This window comes from Mesocricetus auratus, unplaced genomic scaffold (genome assembly GCF_017639785.1).
Source record: "Mesocricetus auratus isolate SY011 unplaced genomic scaffold, BCM_Maur_2.0 Super-Scaffold_100013, whole genome shotgun sequence".
Lineage (NCBI taxonomy): Eukaryota > Metazoa > Chordata > Mammalia > Rodentia > Cricetidae > Mesocricetus > Mesocricetus auratus.
Window position 1 is genome coordinate 67,372,459 of NW_024429196.1, and position 22,286 is coordinate 67,394,744.

The window sequence follows — 22,286 nt, forward strand, 5'->3', positions numbered from 1 at the left end:
TCCTGGCGGCACATGGGACATCTCTAAGTTTTGGCTACCTACAATCTCGCCTACATCATATACGCTATAGCTGTGCACCAGTGCAGTGTGCCTGTGGTGTTTCCATTGATGGCTACTTCTCAGAGAAGCATCGGTTCCTCATCCCACATGACCTCACCTCCTTGGGTTCTGAGCACTAAGACGTCTGGCTCTACACTGTGGCTATCAAATGAAAGTCATTGTTCAAGCCAAACATATTATAAAAGAATTCATGAATGAAAGCTTCCTTTGAGCTGGGGCAGTAGCTCAGCCAATGAAATACTTGCCTTGACCGCATGAAGATCTGAGCTTTACTCCCCAAGGCCCATGTTTAACAAAGAAAAAAGCCATGGAATGGGAAGGCCTGGCAATTTGGCTCACTGAGTATAGGCGCCTGCACCAACCCAAAAACCCTGAGCTTGAGCTCTGTGACTCGCTGAACAGAACTGCCCCACGAGAGTTGTTCTTCATCTAGGTAGATAGTCCTGAAGAACAAGGCCTGCACCTGCACACTCACAAACATGGGGGTGGGGGGATCAAGGGAGGAAGGAAGAAGAGCCTTTGAGAAACGCCCAGAATATCCAGGTAATTTGCAAGTAGACCATACCTCTAAACATCCTGTGGACGACTCACACAGATCCGATCCCAAAGCCTCCACTCAAGGAATGAATGAATGGCGTCTACATCCTAATGTAGCAGTTTCCCAAGACCTTGGTAACGCCTGACAGGGAAGGGGACCCTCTCCAGTGTCATCCCCTCAGGTTCCCCAGGCAGAACCTACCTCTTCAGAGACACCTCCAGACAGTCCCGCCCCTTGGCAAGCTCTCCATGTCTCTATGCAGACCCAACTCAAATTCTAAAGAAGACAAAATGGGATGCTTCAGCGCCCTGCCCTCTGAACTGCCCCCCCAACACTGCCGCCACCACCAATACCCACAGCCTCACTTCCCATTGCTGTCCACGCAGGCCCTGGTGATCTTGTTCCCATCTAGTCTGGACACCTGGTATGTCAGTTACCTTTCCTGTTATGGCTACCTTGCAAAGGTCACACTGCTGAGGATCACGGACTTTCAATCTCTAGTCCCCGGGACATCAAGACGTCATCCCAGAACAGCCTGAACGCTCCGTAGGGAACCAGGGTCTGGGTGCAAGGGTGTCACTCCTATCATCAGGGAGGACAAGAGGACAAGAGGCCAGGTTTTACTGCAGAATCCCAAAGCATGGCAAAACCAGTGTGAAAGCTGACTTGATGCTGCGGTGCCAGTGCCAAGACCAAGAGGTCTAATCCCCCATCAGATGAAGACCACCCCAGACCTTTCATTCGTAAGACGACAGCCGAGTGCAGGTTTGACCAAGGGGTCTAATCCCCCATCAGATGAAGACCACCCCAGACCTTTCATTCGTAAGACGACAGCCGGGTGCAGGTTTGACCAAGGGGTCTAATCCCCATCAGATGAAGACCACCCCAGACCTTTCATTCGTAAGACGACAGCCGGGTGCAGGTTTGACCAAGGGGTCTAATCCCCCATCAGATGAAGACCACCCCAGACCTTTCATTCGTAAGACGACAGCCGGGTGCAGGTTTGACCAAGGGGTCTAATCCCCCATCAGATGAAGACCACCCCAGACCTTTCATTCGTAAGATGACAGCCGGGTGCAGCTATGAGAGACCCGTAAGGAGCAGGGGAGATGAAAACTAACCCAAGCCAGGCATAGTGACGCACACCAATGGCCTCGCACTAGGAGGACTGAGACAGAAGAGGTAAGAGGATGAGGCCAGTCGGGGCTACATAGCATGACCCTGTCTCAAGAAAGAAAAAAAAACTAAGTCAATATTGTTGTGCTCCTCCCAACACTTCAGTCATATGTGTTCTAAGCGGAGATTCAGGGGGGAAAAACACTTATTTCACAAGGTAATCCATGCCTCTAGTCTTACAATGTGTTTTGATCACATTTACTCCCCAGTCCCCATCCCTCTCCCTAACTCCTCCCAGACTCACCCTTTCCTCCCCATCCCCTCCCAACTTCATGTGGTCCGGTGACTTTAACAAAACCTAGAGCAGTGAGGTGGCTCACGAGGCTGTCAACCCTGACTACCTCGTTCCATTCCCAGGACCCAGGGTAGCTGGAAAGAACTGACCCCTGGATGTGGTGGGGAACACTGGTAATCGCAGGTTCCCAAAGGTAGAGGCAGAAGGATGAGGAGCTCAAGGTCATCCTTGGCTACATTGTGAGTTCCAGGCCAGCCTGGGCTACATGAGACTCTGTCTCTGAAACACAGAAAATCTGAATACAGATAAAAGATTTCTGTAAAGAAAGCTTTAAAATCAACAAATCTGTGTCAGAACTATACCGCTGCCATTGGCTGCTGATTTACTGTTGAGTGCAAACAGCTTTTCTGAGTTCCCGCTTTCTTTTCTGTCAGCGGGATTTCAGTACAGCCCAGGTGACATTGTCCTATTTAAGGTTCATCTCAGTCCATAGAATAGGGTAGTTGTTCCCACACTTATCCTCACACTGCGATCACCTAGAGCAGTGGACACACACACACACACACACACACACACACACACACACACACACACACAGGAATGTACTTCCTACCCTGCTTCCGTTCCCCAGTTAGTGTTTCTGCCCCACAGCCTGGACGTGGGAGGGTTTAACAGATCCATAGGTACTTCAACTGCTCCAATAAATCTGAGAGCCCTGGCACAGAGCTGGCGTGGTGGTGAATGAGGCCTGTCACAGTTGAGTCCTGGTTCAGTAAACATTAAATCAACAAACGTTTGGCACCTGAGAGCCCTCAACACCCAGTGCCTGCTTCCTCTCTCCTTCACTGGGTGTCACACAGGGTCAGTCTTGCTGGCCACTGTCCCCAAATGCCAGGCCGTGGAAAGCACTGAGGCTGTGTGGTCTGCAATGGTACAGAAAGAGAAGGCCAGCAAAGATAAATTCCTCCCCTCTCAGGCTTTGGGGCAGCCCGAAGAGATTGAATTTAGGGAAGGCCTAATCAGTTTGGTTTCAAGTCCACTCTTCAGTAAAGCCCCTGCATGCTAATTGCAAAGTAACCTTGGAAACCAGAGCCTAATACCCATCGAATGATGTGGAAATGAGACTTTGCCTCAGAAGGGCACGTCCAAGGCAGCATTTCACAGGCCCCAGGCGTCCTTGATTTGGAAGATTTTATTTTCCACATTTATCTCAGTAAACCCTCTGTCTGCTCTCACCGGGCAAACCATCTGAATGTGTCAGCGTCCCCAGAAGATGGGATGTGTTTTTGTTGCTGCTGCTGCTGCTGTGTCATCTCCCAGCTCTTGGAGTCTGAGAACGAAGAGACCAGTGTTCCTAAGATGTAGAAGCCAAGGCCAAACCCCTCCTTCTCACAAAACAGGAGTCCTGCAAATCACAAGTTTTCAGATGTTGGGGGAAGGGACTGCTCCTCCACTGACTGCTTGAATAATGATGCAGTTATGAGAAAGTAATATTTCATGGCTCTTGGTGTCTGTCACCAAGGCCTGGAATATGGCATGATGTGAAAAGCTTGTACTGTGTGTCCCTTATGAGTCTGAGCAATTCCTCAGATTTCACCTCAGTAACATGATAGATAGAAATCATTTAGGATCCTGGGGAGAAAAATTGGCTTGGTCTCAAGAACTGTGAAATCATTTTCTTCTTGACCCCAGAATCCTGACAGAGTCAGGGTGCTCCTCCTTAGAAAAAAACAAAACAAAAGTGCTGCAAATCATAGCTCAGAAGAGCAGACTTCAGCCTGCTGAGGCTCATCGACACATGTCCTGAATGAGAGAAGAATCTTTTCTCTTCCCAGCGATTCTGTAATGAATAGAGATTATGTAAGTACTCAAAAATAGCTGTTTTAAAAGACAACTGAAGATTAAAACTTCCTGACTTTGACATCTCATAATACCAAGCTGTTTATGAAAATAAGATTATGCTGTTCTCATTAGCATTTAGTACTTATATAATGTTTCAGTTTTTGTATTTGGTAGTGAAAACTCACAAACTGTTCTGTCTCTCCCAATTTCTTAGTTTTCCATTGCATCTTATTTTGAAACAGGGTCTCACTATGTAGTTCAAACTATTCTCCATATAGTAAGCCCTGAAACTAGTCATTCTCCTGCCCCAGACCCTGAGTAATGAAATTCCTGATATGTCCCATTACCACTGACTCTGCCTCTTTAAAATTTAATTGGCTTCTAATGCCTTTTCGTAGGAGTACAGCTATATGTCAGTATTTACAAATAGAGATGGCTCTATCCTTAAGAGCACTTGCTGCTTTTCCAGACTTGAGCTCCATTCTTAGCACCCATGTCAAGCGGTTCACAACTGACTATAACTCCAGATTCGAGGAAACTTCTATCAGCAGACACCCACACACCCATTACATACACCCAAACAGACCCATATACATTCATATAAATAAAAATAAAAGGTATATATTAAATGTGGATGAGAATGGCACCCACAGGCTCAAATGTCTAAATGTCTGGTTCCCATTGGGCAAACTGTTTAGGAAGGGTTAGTAGGTGTGACCTTTTTGAAGGAGGTGTGTTGCTGGGGCTGGGATGTGAGGTTTCAAAAGCCCATGGCAGCCAGCCTAGTGGCATTCTTTCTGCCTGCTGCCTGTGGACCAGAATGTGAGCTCTCAGCTACTGCTCCAGCACCATGCCTGCCACCATACTCCCCACCATGATGGAGATGGACTAACCCAATGAAACTGTAAGCAAACTCCCAATTAAATGCTTTCTTTCCTAAGAGTTGTCTTGGGCATAGTGTTCCTTCACAGCAATAGAACAGTAACTAAGACATTAAAGATAAAAGTATAATAGCATATGCATCTTAAGTTCGTAGTATATTTAAGTTTCTATCAGACTGGTTTTAAGTCCTCAGAGGCTGGGCAGATAGATCTCTGGGAGTTCAAGGCCAACCTGGTCTACAGAGTGAGTTCCAGGACAGCCAGGGCTACACAGAGAAATCCTATCTCAAAAAACAAAACAAAACAAAGTCCTCTGAGAATATCGTCAGTGGGGTCTACATTAGGTGCTTGTCTCATTGCTGTGACCAAACCCCTGACAAGCATCAGCTTAAGGGACAAGGGACTGATGCGGCTCACTGTTTGAGGACACAGCCCATGACAGTGGAGAAGGCATGGCAGCAGGGGTGTGAAGTAGCAGGTCACATGGTCCTGTGGTCAGGAGGCAGAAGGACAAATGCTGACACTCAGCTCCTCCTCATTCAGTCCATGGAATGGTCCTGTCAACCCCTAGGGCTGGTGTTCCCTTCTCAGCTAAACCTTGCTGGGATTATCCTCAAGGACACAGTCAGAGGTGTGCTTTTAGAGTGACTCTATGCCATGTCCATGAAGATAAGCCACTGCAGTGACAAGAAGACCCCTCTTTCGTATCTCCTGGTCCTACCATTTGAGTTTGTCAGACCTTTGAGCTTCAGGCTACATGCCACACAATAGAGGAAATGAGGACTGCTGACCTTGGCTAAGGGTCTGGTTTCTACTGACCTATCAGTCCAGATACTTTCGGAGCAATCATCGGGTCCCAGGTGCCTTCCGCCTCTGTGTCTGACAGTCACCCAGGTCACAGACGGCCTTTGTTTGTCATTGAGGCACGCACAATTGTGAAGTGAGTCCCAGAGAATTCCAGTCTATCTTCAGCTACTCAGAAGTGCTCAAAAAAGTCTGCTAACTCTCTCTCTCTCTCTCTCTCTCTCTCTCTCTCTCTCTCTCTCTCTCTCTCTCTCCCTCTCTCTCTCTCCTCTCTCTCTCTCCTCTCTCTCTCTGTCTGTCTGTCTCTTTCAGTTGTGGGTTCCACTATCCACAAAAATTTAATTTTCTGATCTTTTGAGCCACTTTTTCTCACAATTCTACTAGTCAAGGCTGATTTCACTCTTATACAGGGCCTTGAGCATGAATTTGGGACTGTGGATGTTTGCTGAAGATCTTGCAGTGAGATTCCTAAGTATATAGGGCCCACCTGACAGGCTATATGCTCCCAACATAGATCCCATCCTGATCCAGAGCCCTTCAAACAAGCTCACCTTGCTTGTTCTGCCTACGGGACCCCACTTAAGAGTCTGGACCTCCTGACAGACTCGCAGCCAGACCTTCAGGCTCAGCCAAGCTCCCATCGTCTGTCTCCCACAGGGTCCTGTAGCAACCACAGCATCGGTGTTTTCTGTCCTCTCCTCTGGACCTGGTCTCCCACCACCACCTCCACCACCACCTCCTCCTGGGCCGCCTCCACTTTTTGAGGATGAGGCTAAAAATGAGGAGTCTTCTCCTTCTCGCTCAGCTTTATTCGCCCAGCTTAACCAAGGAGAAGCCATCACAAAAGGTAAGAAAACAAATCCTGGGAGCAGGTTCCCTTTCCCTCTGGCTCTAGGCCCATGGATTCTCCAGGGCCCCGGTGAAATGTACAGCATTCCGCCCCGCGTTAGGACACAGGGAGCAAGCGCTGCCTTTGGGAGGTGGAAGCTCCAGGAACATGGGCTCCATGGCTGCCACGTGAACCAGCAAGAACTCGGAGACTTTGTTCTCAGCTGACCAATGAGTGGTACCCTCAGCCCCAGTGCTTCCCACCGTCCTTCCAAGCTAAGTCATCAAGATGAAATGAAAACACTGAGTGGTACCCCTCAGCCCCAGTGCTTCCCACCGTCCTTCCAAGCTAAGTCATCAAGATCAAATGAAATAAAAACACTGAGTAGTACCCACTGTCCTGCAATATGACAAATAGTTGATTTTTTAAAATGTAAATGTTCAAAATTTATCAGGATCAAAAGTACTCGAATGCTAAACAATATAGTCGTGTTACCAGAAGGTGTGTTGCAGGTATTTCCTTTTTTCTTTTTCTTTTTCTCTTTCTTTTTCTTTTTTTTTATTTTTTTGAACTATAGGATTGAGGGTGTAAATGTCCCTCTACATGGGGCTAAGAACTCGAACTTTCCAAACTTAGCCCTGGCTGGGGCCTGCTTTACTGGTCCCTCTGAAACTCACTTGCAAAGTAAAGGAATGGGCTTCTAACTCTAAAGCTGGTTTCAAATTCTGAAAAATGCCTACTAGGGTATCATAGCTTTTTAAGCCACACCTAGCAAATTATTTGACAGTGAGTAAACCAAGAAGCCTTTGGGGGTAAGATGGCTTGAGGATTTGTAGGATTTTTATTTGCCTTTTTTGCTGAGGTTGTCATCTTCATTGTGTTAGTTACTTTTCTCACTACTATGACAAAATCCTTCACAAAAGTAACTCAAGGAAGGACCTTTTTTTTGGCTCACAGTTTGAGAGGATACAGTCCATCAGTAGGGAAAGGTCCATGCAGGAACACAAGACTGCTTGCTCCCCTCATAGTGGGTCAGGAAGCAGAGGGTATGAACACTGGTACTCAGCTCACATTGTCCCTTTAGTTGAGTCTGAGGCCCCAACCCATGGCAGGGGGCCACCCACATCAAGGACAGTCTTCTCTGCTCAGTTAAGCCTGTCTGGAAATTCCCTCATGGACATGTCTAGAGTTATGTCTCCTAGGTGATTCCAAATCCAACTGAGTTGGCCATTCATCTCCTCCCATTTTGGTAAAACAGGAAGTAGAAAGTAGACTGGAAGTGGCACCAGGCTATAAAATTGCAAGGCCTGCTCCGTGGCCCACTTCTTCCAGCAAGGATTCACTCACCAGCTTCCAATCAAACCTAGAGACCCAACAGCCCAACCAACCCACCCCCCAAAAAAGCACCATGATCTGGAGACCACATTTTCCATGGACCTTGGGGGACATTTACATCCAAACAACAATGCTCAATTTTTTAAATACACACAATGTTTCTTTCAGTCTAAACTCACACAGAATGCAGCCTCTGCATATTGATCTTGGGCAATGGAGTGTTAATGAAAACAGTAATACCAAAAGTTCTTATACTTTACATGGTGGGTATTTCCCTTTTCATGAGATGGAAAGAAATGTACCTATATTATGCCACACTCCATTTTAGTTTCTTTTCTATTGCTATTATAAAATACCCTGATGGCAGTGACTTTAATGGAGGGAGAATTTATTTGGCTTATGAGGCCAGGTTACAGTTTTCATTGTGGGGAAGTCAAGGCAGGAACTTAAAGCAACGAGTCACATTGAAGTCAAGAGCAGAGAGAGAATAAACACACACATGCTTAGTAAACATATAGTTTTCTCTACTCTTACAGAGTCCAAGGTCCAAAACCATGGAATGGTGTTGGTGCAAAACCCATTTTTAGGCTGTTCCCATATCAGCTAAGACAATCAAGACAGTCCCCCACGGACATGTGACATGCCCACAGGCTAACCTGATCTACAATCACGACAGTCCCTTGTTGAGATTCTCTTCCCAGGCGATTCTAGCTTAGGGTAAGTTGACAATTTAAACTAACCAGTTGCCAAACGTTTCTAGGCCTCCGGCATGTCACTGATGACCAGAAGACATACAAGAACCCCAGCCTGAGGGCTCAAGGACAAACTCGATCTCCAACCAAAACCCACACTCCAAACCCTACATCTCCAAAGTCGAATTCTCCTCAGAAACATGCTCCAGTGATGGAGCTGGAAGGGAAGAAATGGAGAGTGGTGAGTGAAGTCCTTTAACATTTACTCTGATTTGCTCGGCTAAACCTGACTTCTAAAGTCCCAAACAGCTAAAACCACTTCCCAAAGACACAGGGATTTGTAGGTGAAATGCCAAGAGGAAAAACACCAGGCACTTCTGCAGGCTTGCAGATTGTTTTCCAGTTGCTCCCATGCGTTCTTTCCTTCTACTTTCTAGAACTATTTTTTAACTGTGGTAAAAAATGCACATAACATTTACGATTAACCGTCCTATGGTCTTGGGTATGTTTACACTGCTGTGTTTCCAGCCTCGGCGTTCACCACAGACCGCTCTTTATCTTGCAGAACTCTAACCCTCTAGCTCCTGGTCACTGCCAGTCTGCTTCCTTTCTATGAGCATGACTAATGATAGTCATTAGATAGTCAGTAGCTATGGGAGAAGCCATCAACATGTGGTCCTAAGAGTCTGTGCCTTGTGGTATTGGGCTGATTGTTTCATTCATAACCTTAAGCCACTGCTGCCACACATCGTTCTCAGGGTGAGTCATATGAGCAGGCCATAAAAGCTTTGAATGAGTATAACAGCTGGAGCCCACTACTGACCCAGAGAACTTCCTTAAAGATTAAGGAAGAAAACGTCCCTGAAAAAGTTGACAGGGCCTGAATAGACCCTGGAGCTTAGATCACTGTGCAGACATCACCAGTCCCATCGCCTGATGGACACAGCAGGGTCTGATGCAGAACCAAGGGGAGCATCAGCATCCACATCTCCATGGCAACCACATCCCTGCTCCAGCCCAGCCCTGTAGCAGGGCGGCTGGCATGTGACTCTTAGCAAACCGATAACCTCTTCCAAGCCGTGGTTCACTCACTCCCATAATTACAATCAACAGTTAACACCCAGAGGTTTCTCCATAAGGAGAATGTTCTGGAAGGAAATACACTGAAAGGCGAGAATTCTGTTGAAGCCTCTAGCGATGCCAGCACTCAGAGGACTCCGTCTGTCTTTCCGTTTATGTTTCATATCCATGTCTGCTTTACTTTTAGGAATACCAAGAGGACAAGAATGACCTTGTCATCTCAGAGACTGAGCTGAAACAAGTGGCTTACATTTTCAAATGTGAAAAATCCACTCTTCAGATAAAGGGGAAAATAAATTCCATCACTGTTGGTAGGCAAAACTAAGGCCGAGTGTTTGCTGTGATGAGCTGTGCTACAGAAGCACGCCATGTGCATGTACTGGAGTTTTCTTTTCCCCTTTTAGATAACTGCAAGAAGTTTGGCCTGGTGTTTGATAATGTGGTGGGCATTGTGGAAGTGATCAACTCCAAGGACATTCAGATCCAGGTGAGCAGCCTCTAGAGTCATGCTCTGCACTGTCATGGCTTTGCATGGATCACTCATCTTCCAGCAGAGGACAGAGGAAGGGACTTGTTCCTCCTGTCCACCCAGAAAACACCCAGGTCCCTTTCTTTCTAAACACAGCTCCATCGTCATCTCTCTGGGGAAGCCCTGTCTTTAGTCTCAGTCTTCTCCCCCCTCCCGTTTTGTACTGCAAACACATACTTTATCCTCTCCATCTCACGGATGGCTAAAAAGCTGGGGACGTAGCTCAGTGGCCCACCGTACAGGCACACATAAGGCCTTGGGTTTCATCCACAGCACTAAAACAGAAAGTAAAGCCAGCTCTGCAACCTTTACCGTTCTAAAAACAGATAGCACCTGAATACCGTGTGGACCCATAAATGTTACTGAGTACATGATTGGGTGAGGCAGCTACTATATGAATAAGGATATTGAGAGACTATCATAGGATAATAATAGTCCTCTGCTAAAGAGAATATCCCCCATGGGGCAAATGACCCTGAGAAAGAAGGGAGAGATGGATAGAATCTGTGAGATAATCAGAAAAACAACCCAGGCAGTAGGATTAAAACTGAGTTTTCAGAAACCAGAGAAAAATCTATGCCCCTCTAGTAATTTTGATTTTATTAAATAGGCTTTCTACAACATACAAAAAACTACAGACTTCTGACTTTGGGCCAAGTCCAATTTTCCTCATTGATCACACTATTGGCATATTGTTAATTACCCTTTACAATCTGGTGTTTCCTCGTGATGATTGACAAAATTAGATTTCCGTTTTATAAATCTCTCTCTTTCCTGGGCTTCTCTCCATTCACACTTTTAATTAGAACTCATCTAACTGTCCAGATCACAGCTGTATATTTACCTTGTCGTGTAGGGAGACAGTGCTGTTTGTGCCCATTGTATGGAAACAGCCCTGATTGGGCATCCTGAAGGCTGGGTAGGAATGCCAGCTCTGCATACATATCTGATAATCCCAGGGAAAAGGGCAATTATACCGCATCCTGTAACCAAATAAAGGATCTCTCTCAAAATCCTACAGCAAAGGCCACATTTCATTCACAAGAACTGCCACTGACACCAAAGGAAGAGCTCTCTTCCTTCCTTACTTCAGCTCAACCATGCATTAGAAGGCCCTATCTCCTGCAATAAGATAAGAAAAATAAAATTGAAAAGGAAGACATAAAAAAGTCTTTATGTAACAATGGAACCATTGTATTATATAAAAGCCAAGAGACTCAATAAACTAAAGAAATATACACCAAGACAGTTAGGTCTACTATCAGTGGGGGAAAAAAATCAACATCTTCTCATGACACCACAAATAAACATTAGGAAATGTGATGCAAACTAATATTCAAAATGGCAACAAGACTAAAGGGGACCAAGTAATGAATTAACAAAACCAATGTAAGATATTTATAAAGAACACAGGATAATTGCAAATTAGATGAGCAATCACCAGTATATCATCACCTCTCTCTCTCTCTCTCTCACACACACACACACACACACACACACACACATAAATACACACACATCTGTAAGTCCAACAAAGCTCAAATATTTCAATAAGATTTTTTATGTAAGAAAAACTTGAAATTCATTTAGAAGCTAAGTGAACAAAAACCGTAGGGCTGGAGAGGCGACTGGGTGGTTCAGAGGGAGTGCTGCTCCTGCAGAGATCTGAATTTGGTTCCTCTCAGGCATCAAACTAAGCTGCTCCCACCTGTCCTGTAACTTCACCTCCAGGGCACCTGAAGTGCTCTCCTGACCTCCACAGGTACTGCACTCGCATGCACAAACCCACACATGTGTGTGATGCACTTAATTCAAAAGTAAAATAAAGTCAGATAGAGAAGGCGCACGCCTTTCATCCCAGCACTTGGGAGGCAGAGGCAGGCGGATCTCTGTGAATTTGAGGTCAGCCTGGTCTGTAGAGCAAATTCCAGTTCAGCCAGGCAGAGAAACCCTGTCTCAAAAAAAAAAAAACAAAAACAAGTAAGCTAATTTTTCTTAAAGACTAGATAAAGTAATTTGAAAGTAGATGAACACGGGGAATTGAGTCATTCTAAGGTATCACATGGTTGGACATATAAGAAGAAAAAAAAAAAAAAAAGACTAGCAAGCCCTGAAGTAGGCAGGTGTTTACACTGAAATGGACTTTAAAACAGTTGGTTATTTATGTGGGAAAACAATAGACATGGTTTGACAGTTAAATGAGCTGGCTGCTCTTCCAGGAAAGCCAGATGTGGTCCGCACTCTGGAATGTCTCACAACCATCTGTAACTCCAGTTTCAGGATCTGACGCCCCCTTCTGGACTCTGCAGGCACTGCAGATCTAGAGACATGCAGGCAAGACACCCATACACATATAATTTTTTAAAGGAAAAATTAAAAATAAAACAGCCACTAAATCTCCACCTCATGCCAGACATTAAGATAAGGTTCTAATTTAGAAACTAAATACTTTCTAACATTTAGAATAACATACAGGAAAAGAAAACTTTATGGCTTCATGGTTAGACATTAATTTAGAACTCAAAACCACAAACCACAAAGAAAACAGCTGGTTAATCTAACCCAGTTAAAAGTAAAATTCTGGGCTGGAGATTGCGTTCAGTGGTGAAGTGTTCACATAGCATTGGTGAAGTCCTAGTTAAAAATCTCCAGTAAGACAAACACACACACACACACACACACACACACACACACACACACCACAATCTCCTTACTATACATTCAACAGAAGTTATAATGCAAAACTGAAAGACCAGCTATGGATTGAGAAGATATATTTACAATGTAGATAATAAAAAAAGATTTGCATCCAGATCATGTGAAGACACTAACACAGACCAGAAAGTGAGACTAGTAATCTAATAGAAAAACAGATTATTAACAATTCAGAAACAGAAAAAATGAAGTGGAGTCAGGCAGGCCTTCAATCCCAGCACTCGGGAAGTAGAGGCAGGCGGATCTTTGTTAGTCTGAGGCCAACCTGGTCTACAGAGTGAGTTCCAGGACAGCCAAGGCTACACAGAGAGACCCTGTCTCGAAACGCCAAGAACAAAACAAGTCACCACCACCCACCCCGAAAAAGTGAAGGGGTTGACACACACTATGAAGATAGATACTACGCTAGCCTGCCTGACAGGAGGAGTGTAAATGTGAAAAAGTGAAGGGGTTGACACACACTATGAAGATACTACGCTAGCCTGCCTGACAGGAGGAGTGTAAATGTGAAAAAGTGAAGGGGTTGACACACACTATGAAGATACTACGCTAGCCTGCCTGACAGGAGGAGTGTAAATGAATACCACAGTGGCAGACTCATCTTTACACTTGTCTCTTTCACATTCGGGATGCCCTTGCTCTGCAAAGTGTAGAAAGGAGCTGTGAGGGCAAGACTCAGCGTGTGCTAAAATGTCTGCTGTATGAGCAGAACACTGGGGTCCCCGGTAAATCCAGGTGACGAACCTGGTACACTCACTGCAGGACAAACTGGCACTGTGTCCTCACGCCACATCCATAGCCTGTGGCTGAGTCATTGTGTGTTTTATGTCCACACGATAAAGTTCTAATCACAGGTTGAAGAAACATGGAAAGCATGTGTTATAGTGTTATGGTATAGGTTGTGGTATAGTGTTATAGTGTTATGGTAATGGCGATAAAAAAAATATCCAAGTGTCCATCAACTGGCTAATGAATAAACAAATCTTTCTACTTGAATATTCAACAGTAGAGGTTAGTGAACTATACCTACAGGCATTAAAAAAATATATTAATTTCAACAACAGGCAAATAAAAAAGGCAGTAAGCAAAAGGGTAGCTTACAGGATGGTAGGTACTATGTGATATAACCATTAAAAAAGATGAAGCCTGTGCAAACCAGTTCAACATGAAGCAGACTTATGGCACGTCAAGGTGATGTCATGGGCATTTCACCCAATAGACAGACCATAAGCAAAACCAAAAACAAGCAAGAGAGTAGTTACATACGGGGAGGGGAGGAATGAAGAGGGAGTGAGGCGGGAGATGGTATCCAGGGGACTTCAGTGACACTGTGAGATTCTAGTTCTTGGGGGGAAAACTAAACAAAACAGAAGTTGAGTTGTGCTGTACACTATAATCCCACCACTTGGGAGGACGCCTTGCAGCTAGAGGCCAGCTTGATCTGTATAACAAATTCCAGGCTAGCCAGGGCTGCATAGTGAGACCCTGTCTCAAAAACAAACACGCCAACACAACAAAACCAGATGCTCTCATAATAGTGTTCTCGTGTGCCTGCAGCACTTGGGAGGTAGAGACAGGACAAGGGTTAGCCATTCAAAGCCATCCTTGGTCCCCGTAGTGAGTTCAAGACCAATCTAGGCTACAGAAGACCAATCGGAAGGGAGGAAGGGAGGAAGGGAAGAATGAAATTTCAAAAACACTGAAAAGAGAATAAGCCAAAATGTAACCCTGATAAAGTTGTTGCAGGAAGTGTAATGTTTTGTTCCCATGCCTGAAAAATCTTGTACTGTCTTTAAGGATACGAACCTACGCTGTGAACGGTCGCCTCTGGAAGGATGAACCATTGGTTCCTGGTGTAGGGAGATAACAGGAGCCATTCACAGACAAGAGAAAGACATTTGATTGAACACTTAGCGAATTTTTGGCTGTTCAAACCAAGAGAGTTCCAGTGCCTAGTTAAAGTGTCTAGTAAATTGTTTCACAAGGGCCTGGCACAGCTGGAGCAGAAACCAGGTTACCTGCCTGGGGCTGAGATGGGGACCGCCTGTAAGTGGCTATTAGGGATATTTTTAGAATGGTGGAACTATTCTAAAAGTGGCTTGTAGTCCCGACTGCACAACTCTGTACATTTATGAAATAGCATCCAATTGTACACTTAAAATGGGTGAGTTACTGTATATTTTCAGATTTTACTACAATAGTGTTATTTTTTAAAGAAGGAAAAAGCTAAAGTTCATGTAATATAGCCTAATAATCCTATTTTTGGCAAAATATTCTAGGAAAACATACAAATCGGGGAAGATAGGCAATAATAGTCAGTGGGAACTTTTTAAATTATGAAGAAGAAATAATACTTATAAGTCAATCATCTAGGACGTACTGGAAATTCATCTCTTGCCTTTACTTGGCTGGTGGTATCTGTGGTGTTCAGACTGGCATGAAAATGCTTTTCATTATTATAACATAAACGAATCATCAAAACATGGCTACTGGCACAATTTAAAAAAGCACACACACACACATATATACACACACATGGGTATGTGTATGCACACATTATTTTATTTTAGGCAGAGCCCTGCCTGTACTTACGTGATCTTGAGCTACCCAGCTCATCGGTGTCCAGTTTCTATGGAGCAAGAGGAGAAGAGAGAGAAGCATGGTGACCTGGCTAGACATCCCTCCCCCCATGCCCCCCAAAAAGCTCTTAGGGCACCTACACCACCAACAGAATGTGTTCCTTTGGTTTTCAAACTAGTCTTTTCTTAGGATTGAAAGGAGAGATGTCTTTATTGCTTTAATTACCATGACAAGAAGGGAGTTCTAATAAGGTCTTTGGGAGACTCACATATCCCTGTGGACACTGGGCGGGGGGCAGGTCTGGACACTGTTGGAGGAGAAACCTAAAACTGACCTGCATTTTTACTGGCCTTAGATATTTGTAAACAGTACAAAGCACTGCCCCTCTCGCATGGGGTCCTGGTTATCTGTGTAAATGTCTTCCGTTTGCACTTGAAACGAATACATTTTGAAATACGCAGACGCCTTTCTCATATGAGCTTCACCTTCAGCCCTGAGAGTCTTAACCGGCAAATGACTTAGTGAGAAGAATGGTAGGGCTTCTTACTTACTCTGGAGTTTGGGGACAATCTACTTGGCTTCCTTTCAAAATCAATCTTATTGTGCAGCATCTGTATGGAGGTTTGTTTTAGGCCCAGTCTCGCAGATAACTGTCAAAACTTAAATTTTAAGCAAATGAATCCTGTTCCTCTTATCATGAAATCGGATATGCATCTCAGATTCACTAACTGGGTTGTGAGGCTTTTCTGAACATTGTAATCTCTTAATTTCATCTCAAGAAAGAGACCCTGAGCGGTTAGGATTTTCCCCTGTATAGTCCTTTCATTTTATCCCCAAATGACACCTATCCTGCTCGAAAACACACCACACACACACACACACACACACACACACACACACACACACACACAGAGAGAGAGAGAGAGAGAGAGAGAGAGAGAGAGAGAGAGAGAGAGAGAGAGAGAGAGAGGGACGAGTCATAGACAGAGAGCACACTGCCCCCATGAGTCCTAAAACATAACTTAGCTGAACTCAAGCCATAGCTGGAGGAATTCAGCAGAGTCTCTGCTTCGGTACATGGTCATTTTTATTTTGTTGCTCTGGTCTTCCCCACCCTCCACCTCCTTCTTTCAGGTAATGGGGAGAGTGCCAACAATTTCCATTAATAAGACAGAAGGCTGCCACCTGTACCTCAGTGAAGATGCGCTTGACTGTGAGATCGTGAGTGCCAAGTCATCTGAGATGAATGTACTGATCCCTCAGGGTGACGATTATGTAAGTACCTTCTAAAAGCCTGTCCGGAAACCTCCTGCGGCATGCTTGTGTTAGCGTTCTTAGAGTGGCTCGTCAGCTACCGTCTAACGAGATCCATCTGTAGACGACACCTTCCGTGCGGCCCTGTGCTGTTCGCTCCTGCATTTGTGTCTGGAGACACTGCTATTCATTACTTGCATGAGCTGGCACTTTGCATCTGATGTCCTACTGTGTTTCCCCTTTCTCTGACACAGGTAAACAAATGAGAGATGCTCTGGGGGTTGCAAGGAAGGGAGGAGAAAGAGTAGCCGGTAGACCTACCTGTTTCTGTAGCACAAAAAAATAAAAGCCCCATAGACTGATATTGGGGTTCAAGCTCCAAGCTGAAGTTCAGAGAAGCAAAGCAGTCAGCCACTAGCTCTTACCTCTACCTCAGACCAAAGGGGGTGATCCTGTCTCCAGGAGCTCTCCACCAAGCCTCAGACTGCTGCCTCTCCTCATCGTGGCTGGGGACTAAATCTCAGAATGCAGCTGAGGCTCCTGTCTTTTATATATATATATATATATCTCTAGGGCTGGGATTAAAGACTTGACCTCTTAATTCGTCTACACTAATTCACTCTCGTGTAGGCCAGGGTGGCCTTGAACTCAGAGAGATCCATCTGCCTCTGTCTCCTGAGTCTTGGAGTTAAAGATGTGTACCACCGCTGCCTAGCTTCTATAGCTATCTAGTGTGGCTGACTTTGCATCCTGATACTTCAGGCAATCTTTGTTAAATCATACATAATATGTCACCACATCCTCCTGCTTAGACAGATAAGCACCTTGCCCACCCGCTAAGCCATCTGTCTCCCCAGCCACAGAATCCTGTCTCTGCAGTCTCTCATACTATCAGCCCATTGAATTCCTCATTTAGAAACACTAGCCCAAGTAATTCAGCCAGAATTTCCTTTCTTTACATCTTCTCCCCAATGAAGCAGCTTAAAAAAAATCCTCACATGTTAAAGTTGAGTGAGATTGAGTAAATCTCATTCTTTTCTTTTCTTTTCTTTTTTTTTTTTTTTTTTTTTTTGATTCTGAAATAGGGCAGCTCTGCTGGTTGTTACTGCACGGAAGTAGTAGCAGAAGAAACACATGGAGAATTCTGTGTGGGGCAGGAGGAGGCAGCAGATCAAGAGCTTTAACAGGCATGCTTTTAGGAGAGGGGCCACTCCAGCCAGATGGGTCAGTTAGCAGCTATCTTGAGAGCAGTCAGCAGACAGGTTGATTTCCGTAAGCAGAGACTCTGCACACCCATCGGTGCTTTCTTCAGATCTACCCACACATACCAAACGCTGCAGCCTAGAATTCCTCACTTGCATTTCCAGCACGGTGCTCTGCAGACAGTGGTCACTGATTCACCACTTTGGGTACAGAAACTCTGATCTTAAGCTAGACAAGCATTGCCTCTTGGGTCCTCAGCCAGTACAGATGGAGTAGGGCAGCAGAGTGGGATAGCCACATATATGCTGGGCCATCCCTGGTCTTTGTAGCTATTTAAGCAGAATGTTCAGCTGTATGGGAACTGGATCAACTAAAAAGACAAGTGGCGGGGTTTGGATAAGCACATCAAACTCGTTAAGCTTGCTACCAGGCATCTGCAATTGTTGGAGATGTTCAGGTGGATTCCAGAATGGAACCCAGATTAAGACCCATTAACCTAGAGAATGACTATAATCAAAGCCTAAGCTTTTGTACTGAAACGTAGCCTTGTCTGTTTGGGTCAATGATTTTGCTCCCTCAAGTCGTTGGACCTTTTTCCACATTTTCCAGCAGGAGGTGGGAGGGAGCGATGCTGACCCTGCCTTGGGTGTTAGAATGTTGGAATTGACACGGGCATGCTTCATCCTGAGAGAAACCAGCCTCCCAGAGGACAGTGCTGGATGCATCAGTCTCTTTGATGCAGCACCTTACTACCAAAGAGGCCCCTTCATGACTGGGCATGCACCTAGCATGCAGTAGACCCTGGGCTATCCCTAGGTCCAGGTCTGTTTCAAGCTATTCCACTTGAGACCAAATACAAAGCTATGTTTACACTTGAAGAGTGCCACAAGTGGTACCAGGTACACACATGCATTAAATCACTCAAGGTATTTCTATTATAGGCTGAAGACCATGATATACATTTGTAGTCTTAGCACATGGAAGGTTGAGGTAGGAGACTCATGAGTTCAAGGCCAGCCTGGGCTACATAGCATAAGACCCTGTATCAAACAGAATTTGATTTTTCTATTGAAACTTTCATTCTAGAATTTTCCTTATTACAGCAAGATCAATAGGTAAATCACTCCTCAAGACTGTAGAGGAAGTCTAGTGAAGATCCAGAAGCCAGAGCTGAGGGGCATGAGTGAGTGTGAGTGTGTGAGTGTGTGTGTGTGTGAGTGTGTGTGTGTTCTCATGCCCAAAGAACATATTACAGTATCTCAAAGAGTAGACAAGTCTGGGCTCCATTCCCCTGAGAGCTTGATGACCAGAGCTTTCCAGTCCCTTTCCCAGCCCTGCTGATCAGAATTAATAAGACCACAGGCTGGCTCCATGCATGTTCAGATTTGGTGGGAAGCAATGGCTAAGAGAGACTGCCTGAATTTATACACTGGCCGTTCTGTTCACTGGTGCTACCATCCTGGGCCAGCTGCGGAAGGTCTTGAGCCTCTGCTCCCTGCAGATGGCATCTCAGTAGCACTGAGCTCATGAGACCTTTGGAGATTACCTGAGTTTGGTATCTGGTTCTCATAAGAATGCCTACTTTGGGACTCGGGGTATAGGTCAGTTTAGTATTTGCCTACCATGAATGAGGCCCTGACTTCCACCTCCAGCAACATTAACCCGTGGCACATGCCTGTAGTCCCAAAGCTCAGCATCAGAGGTTGAATGTAAACCACACTCAAGCACATAATGAGTCCAAAGCTAGCGTGGGTACGTGAGCCCTGTCTCCAAAAGTAAACCTGGTTTTTGTAAATACTAACGGCCAGAATGACCCCAGCATGCAGTCACAGAGCTGCAAGTGACTGGGACCTCTATAAGGTGCGGGTTGGGATTTGATGCAGTTTCTTTTGCTCATCAGACGACATAAGTCGGCCTTCTACCTGCCTGCAAAAGGAACCTTTCATGTAAATAACTCTGTCTTCTCGACTTCCTCCAGAGAGAATTTCCCATCCCTGAGCAGTTCAAGACCATATGGGATGGATCCAAGCTGGTCACCGAACCCGCAGAAATCATGGCCTGACCTCCAGGAGCTATCCTTCCCTGAAACTCCTCTAGCAAACAGCTACTAGGAACCAGATTTCACCGGAGCCCCTGCCTCTGTGTCAGCCTCCTGCGGTTCTGGGCTGTGGAAACAGTGTCTTTTCTGGCACGCTTCTGTGGGTATTTTGAAGTACTTAACATTTGATCATGATTTGTGTGTGATTTTAGTTCCACGTGAGCACAGCAGAATTAAAGGAGAAAGAATTCTGTTTTTGTTATATCATGAACACCATAACTGACCAGTCAAATCCCTGCTCGCATTTTCACTTAGGTTTAATTGCTAGTTGCAAACTAAGGCCTTAGAGCATCTGTGTACGCTTTTACCTTCTAGACAATTTTAATATGATAAAATAGTCTTGTGCCCTGAAAAATATGACTCTATTTTTAATTTTTACATGTTCACCTTTATCTGTGTAGCTATCCTGTCAGCATGAATACATTTTTCGATTCATGTTTTTATAAACACACACACAGGAAAATTCCAAGGACCAAACTCAGTTTCTTGGTCCTGGAAAAAACAAACACCTTTACAGTTACTGAAAAATGGAACAAATTCTAACTTTTCATCTTAAATACTTTCCTGCTGCGTCACTTGAAAACTCTTATTTGTCTGCATATCCTGAAGCCAAAGGGCGGGAGGGGGACGCAGTCCTCGTTTTGCTTTCTAATACCTCAGCTCTGCTCCAAGAATAGCTCAGCCTTTGCTTTCCAGTTTCAAAGCCGCTCATACTTTCCAGCGCCCCATACCGTCTGGAATGCTTGTTAGAGATGAGCTCCTTTCCCATCCACCAGGCTCCCCACGCTAACCAGCCTCAAAGACGAAGGCCACAGAGCCAGACTATTGCCTCTTACACTGTTTGCTGTTTGACTCCCCTCAGGTTTTCTAGTCTTGATAGTTCACACTTTTTCAAGTAAGCAGTGACACTGCTCTGCGTCTCTTTTCTGCACAGCACTGGGAACGCTGCGGTTTCTTGGGTCACGTAGTAGCGCAACACTTTTGGAACCAACAGGAGCATCTAGATTGTGCCTATTGAGTGTCGCTTTCTCTCACTATGAATATCATTTTCACTTTTTGAATAGCTTCTATATCCATATAGTATCCAGACCACTGATGTTCGTGTATCAAGGTTTTGCTATAAAATTTCTGCCCTTATGAATGATGCTGTGGCTCTAGTAAATAGCATTTTTGAACAGTAAACTTATACTAAGTAAAAACTAATTGTTTAAATACTCAGATGAATTCTGGCTGGCTTTGTTGGTTGGTTGCTGTTGTTTGCATGCTTGCTTGTTTGTTCATTTGTTCGGGGTCAGCCAGGCATACAACATGAGACACTATCTAGGAGCCGGGCAGTGGAGGCACGCCTTTAATCCCAATACTCCAGAGGCAGAGGCAGCTAGATCTATGAGTTCCAGACCAGCCTGGTCTGCAGAGTGAATCCTAGGACAGCCAGGACTACATAGAGAAACCCTGTCTCAAAAAAACAAAAATCAAAAAATAAACAAACAAAAAAATTACAGGACCAGAGAGATGGCTGAAGGGATGGAGGTGCTTAATGTCAAGACTGACAACCCAAGTTTGGTCCCCAGGATCCCTGTGTAGGATATACATACAAGTTGTCCTCTGACCTCTACATGTCCCTCGTGAATATGCATGCCAGTACACATTCTCGTGTGTACAAATAAGCAAAAACAAAACTGCTTTAAAACGTCAAAATGGAATTGGAAATATGACTCAGCATTTAAGAGATTTACCATTCTTGCAGGGGACCCAAGTTCGATCCCAGCACCCACATGGTAGCTCACGGCCATCTGTGACTCCAGTTCTAAGGGATGTGACATCTTCTTCTGGCCTCTGTGGGCATCTGTATGCACGTAGTGCAGCTGCACACTCAATCACACTCATATTCATAAAATTAAAATGTCAAAAGTCAGAAATAAAATCACTGTCAGAATGTTACATATTTGCATTTAAATGGCCTTATGTAACCCAGTTCTTAAAAATTAAGAACTAAAATAAGAATGAAAGAAAATAGTGGCAGAAAGTCAAGCACCCAGGAAGGGCTTTCCATGTCTCCTTAACATTTCAGGGCCAAAATGAAAAGCCCAAAGGAAGTCTTTGTTGCAAATCCTGTCCTGGATAACCCTGCCCCCAGCCCAGGTAAATTGCTTCTGGACGTCTTTTCTTTTGCAGCAAGACATCTTGAGGCGAGTCGGTTCTAAGTCACGTGGCTATGGAAATAATAGAGAATATGTACCAAGTAATTCGTTTATTCCTTCACTCATTGGAAATGTTCACATCAGCGTCATGGGAAGCATGACTCTGTCTCGGGAACGTTGTCACTTTAAAAAGGAGGAAGCTGGGATCCAGGGACGTCAGCCCCTTGCACAAGGAGAAGCAACAGCAGGTCAAGGGAAGGCTGCCCCAGCTTGCTCACACTGCTGGACTTTCCT

At 44.9% G+C, this 22,286-nt stretch overlaps 1 protein-coding gene across 1 annotated transcript in view; it reads left to right on the forward strand.

The window, feature by feature from the left end:
- Cap2 (cyclase associated actin cytoskeleton regulatory protein 2) overlaps window positions 1–21,069 on the forward strand; it is a 147,423-nt gene extending 126,354 nt beyond the window's left edge. Inside the window, exons 8-13 of the mRNA XM_040755918.1 lie at window positions 6,194–6,383; window positions 8,461–8,633; window positions 9,660–9,783; window positions 9,877–9,959; window positions 16,431–16,571; window positions 19,732–21,069. Of these exons, the coding sequence (XP_040611852.1) occupies window positions 6,194–6,383; window positions 8,461–8,633; window positions 9,660–9,783; window positions 9,877–9,959; window positions 16,431–16,571; window positions 19,732–19,815 (795 nt within the window). The 3' untranslated portion in view covers window positions 19,816–21,069. The remainder of the gene's footprint in view (window positions 1–6,193; window positions 6,384–8,460; window positions 8,634–9,659; window positions 9,784–9,876; window positions 9,960–16,430; window positions 16,572–19,731) is intronic.
- The last annotated feature ends 1,217 nt before the right edge of the window (window positions 21,070–22,286 follow it).